Source organism: Heteronotia binoei, chromosome 11, assembly GCF_032191835.1.
Source record: "Heteronotia binoei isolate CCM8104 ecotype False Entrance Well chromosome 11, APGP_CSIRO_Hbin_v1, whole genome shotgun sequence".
Lineage (NCBI taxonomy): Eukaryota > Metazoa > Chordata > Lepidosauria > Squamata > Gekkonidae > Heteronotia > Heteronotia binoei.
The window spans coordinates 50,676,650-50,691,004 of record NC_083233.1 but is presented as its reverse complement, the minus strand read 5'-3'; the positions used below and the strand labels follow the sequence as shown (position 1 = coordinate 50,691,004).

Here is a 14,355-nt window from a genome sequence, read left to right as displayed (position 1 = left end):
TTATTCTTCTTCTGGATATTAAGTTTATTATTTCAGTATGGTCCTTGGATCTGTTAAAAATCTTCATTATGCTACTTTACTACTCACTCTCTTCCTATATGAATGGACTGGTAATTTTGATTTAATTGTATCTGAAGAAGTGTGCATGCACACAAAAGGTAATACCTTGAATAAAACTTGAGCCCAGATTATAGGCTCAAACTTTGTTGAGCAGCTAGGAAGTTTGGGTAAGGCTTCACACAACATGCATTCCTCCATAGCTATTTTCTCCCAGCGTTGTATGAGCCCCAAGCTGCCTCCTCCAATCTGCATCAAATACTCTTCAAATATTGCATAATTATCCAATAAAGCAACAGTCTAAAGAAGAGTATGCATATATGTTAAATTTGTAACAAATACAGAATTAGGAATTCCTATCACAGAAGCTTACAATTTTGATGTACATAATCCCACCCCACCCCCCACAAATCTCTTAGAAAGGTACATCATCAGTTCAGGCAAGGAGAGAAAAAGCTGAAAGCTTAGTGTATGGTTTCCATCAAAAGCAGCACTAACTTTCTGAGTCTTAAAGCAGAATTATGCCACCTCCAAACTACAGAATGTGCATTTCCATTTCATCTAATTGTTTTGGGTAGGGACAACCATCAACTCCTGACCTCAGTGATTCTATATCACAACAAGAAAAGCCAAGATCATTTTGCTATTGAAATGAAAACAAACCTCTTCACATCCAAAAAGCAAAAAGCCAGAGGGGAGAAATACCAAACATTACAAGCACAAAAAAAGGGAGCAAATTAATTAAAAAGAAAAGCAACACTCTGCAAATGATAGTCTCTGCCTATTTCAAGAGCCAGTAAGTGAAAATCAGTCTTCAGAAGTTTCTAATTGCAGTGAGGTTTACTGAATTGCCAGAGAGCTGTAAACACCTGAGCTGCCTGTTCTGTTTTATCCTGTAAATATATTTAATTTTCAGTAAATCAAAAAAAAGGGGGGGGGGAGAATTCTGTCAACAAGACCGTTGTGTATTTTGCTGCTTTATAAGATAACAGACACTAAGCTTTTGGGGTTATTTCTTCCCCCCACCCCAGCTACATTTGCACAGGTACAAATGTTACTGAAATAAAACCACACAATGGCTGGTGGGGTGGGAACAGGCAACTGGGAGGTTGAGGAAGTGTGGAAATGGGGGAAACTGGGTGATCAAGTAGACCAAGAAACAGGGAGGAAGCAGGAGGGGGAAATGAGATTTTCTTTCCTGTGTGCTTCCTCTTTGGCCCCCCCTCCTCTATTGTACTACATGCAAAGCAGGTCTCCTTAGGGAGGCACCAACAGCTGTCATGGAAATCAGAGGCCTTCCCCAGTGTGCCTGACTGGCAGATGATTAGGAATGACATATCTATCAGTCACTGCCAATACAGAAGGCACTGTTCCATATGCCTTGGCAGTACAAGGTTTTAACAAGCTCTCTTCCACCTTTCCCAGGAACTTGAAGCATGCTGCCAGATTATGCTCATCTTGAAAATGTTCCCAAGAAAATGCAGTTATAGTTGGACAGTGTTTGTGAGACAACAACCAGGAATGGAATTTGTTCCTGGGGAAAGAAAAATTCTATAAAACAGGGATGGATAACCGGAAACTCCTGTGTGGGGGAGATCCTGCCCCAAACCAATTTAATCTGGCCTCGAATAGCCCTATCAGTTTTGAACCATTATGTACTAAAACATTTGTTTCATTTTTAAGGGGGGAAAAGATTTTCCAATTGCAAAACACGGAGCTAATCCACATTTTAACAATGCATCTCCCTTTGCATTTTGCATGCCACATTTTGGCCATGCCTGACCATATGTGTGTGTTAACCATGACATATATTCTTTCTTGACAGCCCCAACTACATTACAGAGCCTCAGAACTTGTGAGGAAATCTGGCAAAATATAATTTTGGTCACCAGTTTACTGAGGCCTCCAAGGATACTGAAGTTGGCCATTTCTGCCTTGAGTAATGTAATACTGGAATATAGCTGCTGGAAAAATTAGCTTCAGAACCTAAAGACACTTAACTCACTACTAAAATTGTTCTTTCTTGGGAGTCAATAAGGAGTTATGCATGCTTTATCATCAGTGGCATGGAGAAATTGAAGAGAGGGCAAGGTTGCTCCTTTGTTGGGGCTGAAGGAGACGAAGGGTGAATTCACATGGTGACTGGTTGCAAGTGGATTTTGCTATTCTTACACAGTAAAAATCCAGTTGCAAAGCACATTATTTAGTGTGTGTGAATGCACCATAAGAGACAACACTTTTCTCAGACTTTCACAGCTTCACTAGCATGTGAATTAAATCTGAGTGGTGGTGGGGAGATGAAGAGACAACTCTGAAACAACAGTAGAACTAGAACACTAGATCTTACAAGAGGGAGAGAAGCTCTGAGTTCTCAGAATTTTTCCACAGGCACTTTTTCATCATATGCGTCTAGAGCTTCTTGCAAGCTTAGGGATCAGTGTATCTGACAAACACTCCTATTCAGGCCTTCACAATTTGTTATCCACCAAAGTGAGCATAAGGCAGCCAGCCAGTCACGTATGCTGAGGGGCTCCATAAACCACCTATTGGCTTAGGAATGCCAAAACAAGTAGGGCTTTCAAATACCTAACAAGCCTGATAGCTGGGAGGCTGCATTCAGCAAGGTGGGTTACAGATTGTGCAGGCTGCTCGGGGTCTTAGGATTTCCATCACAGGATAAAAAGATGGAGCTCTGGACAGTCATCTCTGGATGACTCAAAGCTTGATTGGAATGCAGATTCTTCAATGTCAAAACATTAACCGGAGAGCTCTTATCATAACATAAATGTCCCACATAGTAGGGGCCAGTCCCAGTCTTTTGAGGTTATAAAATACAATGATTGATGACTGCTTTTGCTCTGACCATGGAACACACCATTAAGAGTCATATTCTGCCAGAGAGTCATAGATGGCACTCTCATTCTGTCCTTGCTTCCATCTTCTTTCTTTTTTTCTTCTTTTTCTTGATCACTGTTACTTTTTTAGAAGTGTCCTCTGTGGCCACATGCTCTTCCTTTTTGTGTACCCCACTGAGGCATGAGGGCTTCTCAGTCCGCACAGTGACTTTGTTCTCATGTGGCTTTTCTATTATCACCTGCTCACTGACACTCTCTTCTGTCACTTTAACCTTCTTCCTTCTCCTCTTCTCCTTCCTGCAGGATTCTGTGATTTCACACCTGTGGCCATTGCTGAGCTCCAAAAGTGGTGCCTGCAGGCCACTTTGCTTTAGGATGTCTGCTGCTGACACAGCAGCCTCTTGGCATCTCTGCCATTCTTGGTCTTCATCTGTTTCACTGGAAGAGTTAACAAGCAAATTGCAGAGTGAAACCTGTTCCTTTCACATTCACCAAACATGTACTTTAGAATTTCAGGGCAACCTGAGTAGTTAGATATTATGCATTTCAAGGGCACACAGAGTTTGGGAGAATTTTCAGGCTCCTCCTTTGGCATAAACAACTCAGCACACACAGGAATATGTGACCACAGCTAATGTAGATCCCCTGTCCAAAACACAGCAAATGTAGGCAATTTTAAGTTGCATACAGACATTGCAATCTAACCAGGGGAAGGAGCAATTTTGGGTTGCAAAGTTTCTTGCCATGTTGTGTCTCCTTTCCAAGGATACAGCACTCTGCACCCTACAAAACATTACCAAGTTTTGGTAAGAACTATGACCCCTTGGGATGGAGTAGCTGTGAAATCCAACTACATCACCAATAAAATTCCTTGGGTGCTCCAAACTCCTAAACTAGATAGAAAGATCCCATATGGGTAGAAATATTCTTGTGGTTGCAATATATGTGAAACCTGTTCTATAAAAACCAGTTTGCCAAACTTTACAAGCTAGAAAAGCTTATAACTCAAGCCAATCCAACTGCATAAGCAAGACAGGTGGTTGCCAAGGGCATCTGTGTTTCATAGGCTAGTAATGAAACATGAGACAGCCAAGAGAAGACTTGGGGGAGGAGAAACTTGTGGGGGAGGGGAAACTAGAGGAACAAAATTCAAGGGACCCTGATTGTCCTGGGGACACAAGGCATCATGTGATTTGTTTTTCATAGGATATCTGAATTGAATGCAGGTAGTGTGAATTGGACCAGAAAAAGATTAAGTTTGGGGTGGCTCTTGGTAGCCCTGACATCTCTTACACAGGAGCTCTCCATTGCTATCTCGGAGTGCACATCTTTACTTGTGTGGTTCAGCAGCCAATCTGGTGCTCCTCTCATTTCTAGGAACATTAACAGACTTAAGTTAATATGTCTAAAGGACTCAAGCAAGCTACGGATCTGTTTTTAGATATTCAGACCCAAAAGATCCAAACCAACATCTATAATGTGTGTCATATAAAACGTTATGAAACCCAAGCAGAATTTGTAACTCAGGTAAGTAAACTTTGTAAACTCCATGACAGCCATTGCAAGACCACAACCAACAAAGCTCAGAACTTTGCTCTGGAGATGCTTAAAAAGAGCAGTTCTCAACCTGAGAATCTACTTCGTTGTAACATTTTTTATCAGACTCCCACATCCTTCCCGTCCTCACTGCCATCAGCCCCTTTTCAAAGTGTGTGCAGCAAGCATTCACACAGGGAGGTCTGTGTCCCCTTGCATCTCCAAAATAATACAGTGAAATCCCTGCCCACTACATTTTATGAAAAAGTTTTAAAGTATTGTACTGTCTGCACATTGTCTACAAGGTCAAGTCTAACAAGGTGGCTGATTCTATGACCCCAACTCCAAAGGCTGTGACCCAAGCTCTAATCAAGCTCACCCTTTAATTGAAAGGAACTTTGTGCTGGAGCTAGCAAACTTCCTAGCTGATTAGTAACTTCCAGCCAGCATCCAACTAAACAGAGGTAGCACGTACCTAGGAAAATTTGCAGAGTTGCTTACAGAAATAGAAAAAGACTGACATCACATAAAACCTGAACTTTTGGTATTCAGCTGAAAACCAAGATTGGCTGTCAATGCCTATTGACAAAAACTGGTATCTATCTATCTCTATGCTGAAATTTGTTGCATTGGAAAATAAGAGTGAAAGCAGTTCAGTTTATACCTATGACAACTGCATTAAAACTGTACCTCCCGGGTACCATTCAACCCATTTAGGAGTTCCTTGAGTTGAGCTATCAGCTTCCAGCAACTAATCAACATGTTTCTAGTAGTGCTCAGAAGTTATCTTGGAGTGTGGTTTCTGCAGTCAGCAGTAGCTCTGTGAACGTTCAACATTCAAAAAGAGAGGGAAGCCAATTCTATTTCCTCCACTGAGGCTGGGAGTTCTTTGCTCCCATTAGCAAAAAACTGCAAGGGCTCTGTTTTCGTTCATCTGATGGGCACAAAAAGGGCCTGTTCTCTGTCCTTATAAAGGGCTCATGGGCCTTCTGGATAATTTTACAGGCCTCAGTCTGAGAAATGGTGCTCCAAGGGAAGAGGGGGAAAAAGTTATGAAGCATTTCCCCAGTATCTTCATTGTCTAAACTTAGTATACGAATGGGCAGAGTGCTCTCAGTTGGGCCACAGCATGAGACAGTGAAGTCTTTGTGACATGGGGCCCATCCAGTTCTTTAAAGGTCAAAAACGGCTTTTTGACAAGTCCAGGAAATCCTACATAGCCAGAACAAAGGCATCTCTGCAATGTGCACAGAATGGTGGCCTTCCCTTAAAAGGCAAAGCCCATCAATGGCAGCCTTCAACCTGACTTGTGTAACAGACGTTTTATATTCATACACTCTCTCTCTCTACAACAGCCTCTAAAGGAGAAGCACAGCACAGTAACATCTCACCTTGAGCTGGAATGCTGCAGTTGTCTGCTTTGCAAGGGTGAAGGTTCTGGCTTTTTATTGGCTCCTGGGACAGATGAGGAAAACAAACGAAAGCCTAATCCATTCAAAAGAGGGGGGGAAGGATGAGAAATTAATGCAACCAATAAATCAGGCCCAGACCAGGAACTACTGTACTCAAATATGTGGTGTGCATGCTCCACAACCCAGAAGCTCCAACATCAGTCATTGCAGCTGTAGAAGACTCTGCTGATATTGATACCTGCTCTGGAGCTGACGTTGTATGTAAATATTCCTTCTGTTTTTGAGGCCTCAGCGTATGCAGCACCAGAGCATTCAGCGAGCTATGCTGAAGCCCCAGTGTACAGCCTCCCCAGAGTTCAGGACAGATCGATATTCAAGATGCGGGGAGAGCAGGATGACACTGGGACTGGTATAAAGCCAAGCAGTAAATGCAAATCTAGTACAGAACTCACCATCATCATCAGTCTCTGAGGCTTTTGTGCAAGTCTTCACATGTCCCGGCATGTGCTCCAAGATGGTGATGGAACTTAAGGGAAGAGCATAATTTCAGCATAATATTGTGAAGGTTTAGCTGAATACTTAAATAGCACACCCAACACTCTTTTCCTAGCAATTCTTTCTTGGATTTACAATGGAAATAATGCCCAGTTCATGCAGAGGTAGGAAGAAGACCACTTCAAACAGTAGATTTTAGTGTCAGTGGGGCAGTTAAAAAGAGAGATGTGTGACCTACAGGGCACAATCTGCTAAGTTCTGTCCAACGTCCACTGCACTACAGCAAGGCAAGGTAAGGTCTTAAAAGAGAAATCTGGTATGGAACAAAAAAAGATCAGGTGTCCAAGCCTTTGGAGCTTGGCTTCTCATTTTAAAAAGAAAGGCGCCCTTTGGTAGCTAACTCCATACATGATAACTTACCTATTAATTAATTATGTTAATCAATATCGGCAGCATAATGTTAAAATAGAATACAATAAAATAATTAAAAATCATTGACCTAAGCCATGTAATACACAAAAGCCATGTAGTACACAAAACTAATACCCAAGACCTACAAACTGAACAGCACTGCCAGAACTGTGCCATAAACAAGGCATTTTGTAGAAAGACACATGGATTCAACTCCTGTCTTGCTTGTCTCCAGACAAGGGTGTTCCTTCTGCACAAAGTGGTCTGTGTAAGCAGCAGCAGTCTTAAGATTTCCCATGAACAGGGAATTTCTGCTGACAGAAGCTGTTCCTTTGATCAGGAACAGCTAATATGTTTGCTCTGTAACATCTGGGGAAGGCCCTCAGTAGACTTCTGATCTCACACCAAAAAGCTGTAAGTTTGGGAAGCAGCTGCAGATACCTGTCCAGGATGGATCCCAGTTTCTTTGCAACATGCGCTCGGAATTCTGGAGTGGTCTTCAGTTCATTCTGATCCTGCCCATGATCACTGACTTTATGCCTGTTTAAGGAGAAGACACAAACATGGTAATTTGTTTGGAGCCTGGTACAAATAGTGGTCCTTGTTTAAAAATAGTGGTCCTTGTTTAAAAATAGTGGTCCTTGTTTAAAAAAGCCAGAGAAACTGGAATATGTTCTTAAAATTCTGGAATGAGCTAACTAGTAGTTTAAAGATAAAATAAATTGGTTTAGTGATAGTAGAAGTCCCTAAGGACAGACAGGAAGCATTCACTGGCACCAATTTCAGTCTAAGAGATGGAGATAGTAAACGTTTTTAAAGGGGACCTGTTAGGGAGCACTTCTAGACAGGCCTCCTCAGAAGTCAATCCTATTTTATTCAAAACTGTTCTTGGGACTGCACTGACAAACATTTTCATGAGTAAATTAGTGGAAAGGATTCATTTGACATTATTTGCCTTCCAAGTAAGCAGGCAACAAAGCCATCCAAAACAGAGTTACACCCTTCTATGGCCACTAACATCAGTACAGCTGGTTTTTATTTTTGGTCTCCAACTCTAATGCCTTTGATTCTGGTATCTACCATAAAACCTGAGGAGATGTGTCAGAGAAGCAAGGGGCATCCTTGTCTTATACTGCACTGAAGAGGGATGGATTACATCCAGGGTCATTTGTTATCAAGCACAAAGCAGGCATTGTGTGAAGTATCAAGATCCATTGTACATAATAATCCATTGCTTTTGCCTGGGGGTGCCCCATTAAGACATTACTGTTAATGCAGGTGAAGAACTTCTCTGCATCCATGGAAAGGACTCTGGCCAGGGATGGGCTTTGATCAGGAACAGCTAATATGCTGAACTGGAGTCTAAGAAAGTCTCTTGTTCCTTGACATTTGAGAACAAATCCCATATGCAAGGTGTTAAATTGTGGTAAGGCAATTTCTCAGAAGAGTAGTAAAAATTTTGGCATCTATATAAGAGAAAAGATTGGCCTGTAGCTTGCATTTGAATGAGGGGTCATATCCTGGTTCAGTTTTATTGATATACTAGCCTCAAACTAGTCTCTGGCATGGTACATTTTCGGATTTCTGAGGCTAACTTTGCTAACACTGGTAAAAAGGTATCTATTAAAACTCTGTACCATTTCATACAAAAGTCAGTAGGGTCAGGTGCTTTACCTGCTTTCATCCATTTTATTGTCTGCTCTATTTCAGGCCCTGTAACAGGAGCCCAAAGACATTTCCTGCTGTGTCTCGAGAGCCCTGACATTTCAACCTTTCTCAGCAATAGTCTTTTTGAGGATTAATGACACCTTTGTAAAGTTGGAATAAAATTTCTGGAATTGCTTATTAATGGGTTTTGTGTCTTTGTGGAACGGTCCCTAAGGATCTTTGATGCTACAAGTGATATTTTTTAAAAAAATCTATAAATCAGTAGCTTTTTTCCAGCTCTAAGAGCATTTCTCCCCAAAGTTTCTTTTGATAAGATGCTGTAGAATTTTCCTAAGTAAGCTTACATTGTACCCCATAGGAAGGATTAATTTCTGGAATGTCATTAAATTGTAAATATTTCTAAATTTCTAAGGTAATCATATGTATTTTTTTAATAATCACTATAAATGTGTTGGATTATAAATTTGGGCATCTGTCAAGGATCTTATTAAAATACACCCCTATTAGTCAAGTTTCATCATATAGAGCAAGGGTGGCCAAACTTGCTTAATGTAAGAGCCAAACAGAATAAACATTAGATGTTCAAGACCGCAAGACATGAACATCAGATGTTTCAGAGCCACAAGGGGAAAGAAGGAAGGGAGGAAGGAAAATAGATGGGGAGAGGTGGAAAGAAAGCAATTTTAATTTTGAATGCATTTTTCAAGCCGCCAGATGCTTTGGCTTGGAGAAGTGTTTTAAAGAGACAGATGCCTTTTCCAAGCTGGCCAATGGGGTGGTGGGGGCTTCAAGAGCCACACAATATGTGTGAAAGAGCCACAGTTTGGCCACCTCTGATACAGAGCAATCTGAATAGGTTGGCAATTAAAAGAAATTTCACCTATAAGGGGGTACAGACATAAAGAGAACCTTGTTGGATCAGACCGGTGGTCCATCCAGTCCAACATGCTGTGTCACACAGAGGTCAACCAGTTGCCGTACAGGGCCAACAACAGGGGACACAGGCCAAGGTTTTTCCTTGATGCTGCTTCCTAGCACTGGTATTCAGAGGTTTACTGCCTCTGAACATGGAAGTTCCCTTTAGTCACCATGACTAGTAGCTACTAATGGATTTATCCTCCATGAATTTATCTAATCCTCTTTTAGATTAGATTACCTCCCTTTGTTACAACATCTAGGTTAGTGCAGGAGCAGGGATTGAAGATGATACAGAAATGGTATTATACACCCATTAAGATGTATTATATTTCTAAATCAGGGAGTAAAAATTGTTGGAGGAAATGTGGAGAAATTGGAACTTTCAGTCACATGTGGTGGGATTGTCCCTTAGTGAAAAAATTCTGGATGCAGGTTGGCATAGAGATGACAAAGATTATGGGATGGAAAATAAGTAAATGTGGTGGGATTGTCCCTTAGTGAAAAAATTCTGGATGCAGGTTGGCATAGAGATGACAAAGATTATGGGATGGAAAATAAGTATATCCAAAGCAATGGCAATTATTAATTTGGATGGTGTGGGATTAAGATCAAAAGAGGATAGTAAATGGATTAATTTGATGTTAGTAGCAGCAAGACAAGTGATAGCAAGGAATTGGAAAGAAGCTGAGGAATTGACAATTAATCACTGGAGGGATAGAATGAATAGTATAATTATTTTGGAGTATTTAACGATGAAGATACGAAGAATGAATGGATTAAAGGTTAGGGAACAGGAGGAGGGATGGTTTAGGAAGATGGTGAGATATTTGGAAAAGTTTAAACAATTTAAGACGATTGGTTGGTTAATAAGAAAATGAATGGATAAGATGTTTAAATAGAGTGACGGAGTTGTATTTGGACGGAATGTTAATAGTTATAAATTTATGGATTATTATAATCTATCTATGGCCTGGGACTCTCACAGAGGTGGATTGGTGGTGGAATACATAACAATAAAAATTTTTATAAAAAAAAAAAAAATCTAATCCTCTTTTAAAACCATCTATGCTTGTGGCCATCACTACATCCTCTGGCAGCAAATTCCATATTTTAATAGTTGTGTAAAAAAATATTTCCTCTTGTCTATCCTGAATCTATTTCATCAACTTCATGGGTGTCCTCATGTTCTAGTGCATCATCTTGCACTTACCTATGCTGAACTTCATTTGCCACACTGCTGCTCATTCACTCAGTTTAAAGAGATAATCCTGGATAATTACAGTTGGCAATAACAAGCGTGAAAGCAACTAAAATTAGGTATCTGTCTTTTCCATTTTAGATTTAATATATTTTTAAAGACCCAGTCAGAATCCTGCCTGATCCAGTTCCTCTACATAAAACTGATGGGTTGGATCCAGAATAAATTTTCCATCAGCAGAATGGAACTTTATAGCCCCCCACCCCCCAATTTCCATAAAATGTTGTTTGGGATATGAGACCCTGAGAATAATAGGGGGAGGGGGTCTGCAGCAAGAAGTAGAGATTGGTGGAAACTGGCGAATTAATCTGGATCTAAACCAGTAGCTTTAAGACATCAAGACAAATTCATGAATCATAGGTCTATTAATGGCCATTAATTGCAATAGTGAAATTCTGTGTTCAGTGGCAGTCTGTGTCTGAATACCTTGCTGAGGGGGACTTCGGACTGCAGGTTTAATTGATTAAAGTCCTTAGAAAAGTCAACATGCCAGGAAGAAAAGCCCTCTCAATGCTTTAGCTTTCTATGTGCCAGGATTTGACACATATATAGAGGAAGGATTCAAACATGCATTCTGAGAATGAAAGACCCCAGGAGGCCTGTAAACTGGTGTTTCCAATTAATGTACCATTTTAGCCTCCAACAGATATGGTTATAATCTGGATGTTTAGTCAACTGTACAATATGAAAGATACCTGTTAGTAGATACAGCTGGTGGCAGCTTGCTCTTTGAGAAGTTACCTGACACAAAAAGTTTTAAATAATCAAAGTCAGAAATAGTCCCCTGAATAAGGAAATATTTCATTTTAAGCAATGTATTCATCATTAATGAGCTGCTCTTTTTACATTTATTAATGAACTGCTCTTGAACATAAACACAACCTTTGCCAAGGATCACATCAAGAATACAGGCAATGATTCAACCCAAAGTCCTAGAGTAACTTTTTTCACCCAGAGGTTAAAATCAGGTTACCCACCCACCCTCACCACAAAATGTAATGAAAGACTCAATAGATAAAAGTATTCTATAACAGCTTGACAAAGAATGGTGATGCCAATAGGGCCCTGGCGTTGCAAGGCAGCCTGCTTTAGTTCTTGGCCAATTTTTTAGTTCCCAGGTAACTTTCAAGTCCTATGTAAGATACTTCAAAGTGGGCAGCCGTGTTGGTCTGAAGCAGGAGAACAAAGCAGGAGTCAAGTTGCACCTTTAAAACCAATCAAGTTTTATTCAGAATGTAAGCTTTCGTATGCTAAGTACACTTCATCAGACGAGGGGATCAGGTATTGTGGGCTGAAATACATGCAGTTTGTTGATTAAAAGGGCAAACTGACTGTGATCACATGGTAAAACAGTGTGGCTTGGCCATTTGGTCTGGATAGACATAAAAGGTAATAAAGTTTCCTGCCAGTTGGTGTTTCTGCAAATCTAGGTAAATCACAAAAGGACATATTTCCTAGTTGTAGTCCACCTAATTTACTTATCAGCATCAATCTATACATTATAAAAATCATTCTAGTCTGCCATTAGAAAACAAGAATACATAAAATAAAAATGGGTTAAGTACATGTAATGAGATAAATAGCCAATATCCCTTATTTGAGTATGAAAATTATATTGCCCCCTGAAAATTTCAGACATACTCGGGCATTTTAAGGCTGCAGTCCCACGCACGATTACTTGGGAGGCATTCCACTAGATAAGACCTGGTTGCAGCCCACCCCCTCCCCCGTGCTGTTTTTCCATCTCTACCACTTTTTTCTTTTTGACTTTTTGGGGTTTGTGTCTAAAAGCAGAATGTACTTAGACAAAACGGCGATGAATAAAAGGCGTGCCACCGAACCGTTTGTTCCGGTCTATTTTGAAAAGCAACGGAAGGGCAGGCAGTATTTCATGCACTCATTCGCGGGCGTAAAATGCTTTATTTCTGGAGGGACATGAGCAGGCCGTATCAAGGAGCATACGGATATTTTCGCTAGTCCCGCTGCCGCACCAAGGACCTTCCTCCCCTCCTCCCTACCGTTTGAAGGCTTCAGACAAGCTCGCTGGGGCCCTGCATCCCATACTGCTTCTCGAAACCGCTCCCACTCTTCGCCGCCGGTGCTTTCAGAGTCTGAAGAGCCAGTGCCCGTCGCCATGCTGAAAATCTCCGGACCAGAGTAGATTGAGATTGTAGTTCAAGCCTAGTTTGCTGCGCTCTCTCCTGGCCTTTGGCAGTATAGGTGCCCCAGAGCCAACGTAACAGTATATGTCATGCTCGGTTTTATTCCGAGTAAACGTAGTATATCAACAAACTACACATAAGGAGGAGCTTAAGGCTCAAACATACATTATGGAATACTTTAATTCCAGTCTCACAATTAAAAAAAACCCCTAAATCATTAAATGAGTTTTATCCCCCCGATAAGGCTGGCTTATTATGTGCCTTTAACGGTGTGGACAAAAATCACAGTCTGAAGGTTGTTCCTGTTACGTATAATGGGGAAACTTTCCCCTTCTGAATTTCTACTGCAGAGATGTCAGAAGAACAGAAGAACCAACAAGAAAAAGAAAGACACTGGCAACTTGTCTTGTTTATTGTGTAAAATATCCACGTAGAAATTCCTCTTGAGAACGGAGGCAGCTGTGGAACAGCATTTGTATAACAGCATAGGTATTTGTAGAACACCATAAGTACAATTTATTTTAATAACAAAATAGTCCCAGAACAAAGCACAAAAACGTAATAAAATAGCAAGCAATAAAATTACATATACATAAGATACAATCAAATCCGTAGCCAGAAAATTATAATCAGCATTCAACACACATCTAGCTCAGTCAAAGACCCCACCAATAAGTCCAGTACACTAAAAAAAAAAACCAGATAAATCTTTAGAAATCCCATTGGACTCTGTAACCTAAAGACGAGTTTGAAGTAACCAGCCACTTGATGTGAAATGTAACCAGCAGCAGATCAATAACATCGTCTGTAAATTGGAAAAACAAGTGGGACAAAGCACTTTTAAATATTTTGGATTAAGTCCCCAAATGGCTTTTAAAATAAGCACCAATACTTTGAAATTCGTTGGAAAGAAAATGGTAATCAGCTCCTTTTTATTTTTTTATTGGTAATCAGCAACAAAGCCCACTGAGAACTGGTGCCAGTGCTTTGTCTATTAAGTACTTAGAATTAATGTGATTTATGAGGTTTCTCCCTCCACTTCCGTATACATATCTGGGGAGTCCAGAGTTGCTTCTGCACAGCATTGAAGAGTAGCCTCCCGTTACAGCAAACTACATACCCTCCCCCCTCGGTTTCAAAACAAGGAGATAGTCTCGGGCAGAGAAACTATATTCCAAATACTGCTGACTGGTCAATAGTAAGGAGTACTGAAATCAGAATGGTAAATAAGATCTACACATATGTACGAGCATTCTAATATAGTAAGTTATTTCAAAACAAAAAGCACATTCAAAAGCCGAAAGGTTCTGGACAGCTAAAATAATGCTTAGTTCCTCATCTCTCGCAGGCGGTCCCTTTAACACCTAGAACCGTCACCGAGCGGGCCTTTCCTCGAAACGCACTTCGTGCAAATCTGAAAGCCGTTTCTTCCGGCTCATAGACCGATTTCCGGTAGAAGAAAAAAATCAGGTGACAGTGGCGAGCTCGGGAGGCGGAGTAAGACAGCGGAGCTGGGCCCGACATTTCTGTGAGAGGGCTTCTGAGTCGCGGAAGGAGCCGGCGGTGGCCCCCTCCCGGTGAGA

The 14,355-nt window shown here is 40.8% G+C and overlaps 2 protein-coding genes across 2 annotated transcripts in view; one reads left to right on the top strand and one right to left on the bottom strand.

Annotated features, from left to right (window-relative positions):
- HNF1A (HNF1 homeobox A) overlaps positions 1-8,611 on the top strand; it is a 48,013-nt gene extending 39,402 nt beyond the window's left edge. Inside the window, exon 10 of the mRNA XM_060249037.1 lies at positions 8,477-8,611. Within this exon, the coding sequence (XP_060105020.1) occupies positions 8,477-8,568 (92 nt within the window). The 3' untranslated portion in view covers positions 8,569-8,611. The remainder of the gene's footprint in view (positions 1-8,476) is intronic.
- Positions 357-13,026, bottom strand: C11H12orf43 (chromosome 11 C12orf43 homolog). Its single transcript, XM_060249038.1, has 6 exons — positions 12,629-13,026; positions 11,306-11,351; positions 7,208-7,306; positions 6,313-6,386; positions 5,840-5,933; positions 357-3,350 (listed from the first exon to the last, which is right to left on the bottom strand). Exons 1-6 carry the CDS (start codon positions 12,744-12,746, stop codon positions 2,975-2,977), a joined length of 807 nt encoding a protein of 268 aa, XP_060105021.1. The 5' UTR covers positions 12,747-13,026; the 3' UTR covers positions 357-2,974.
- Positions 13,027-14,355: the final 1,329 nt, after the last annotated feature.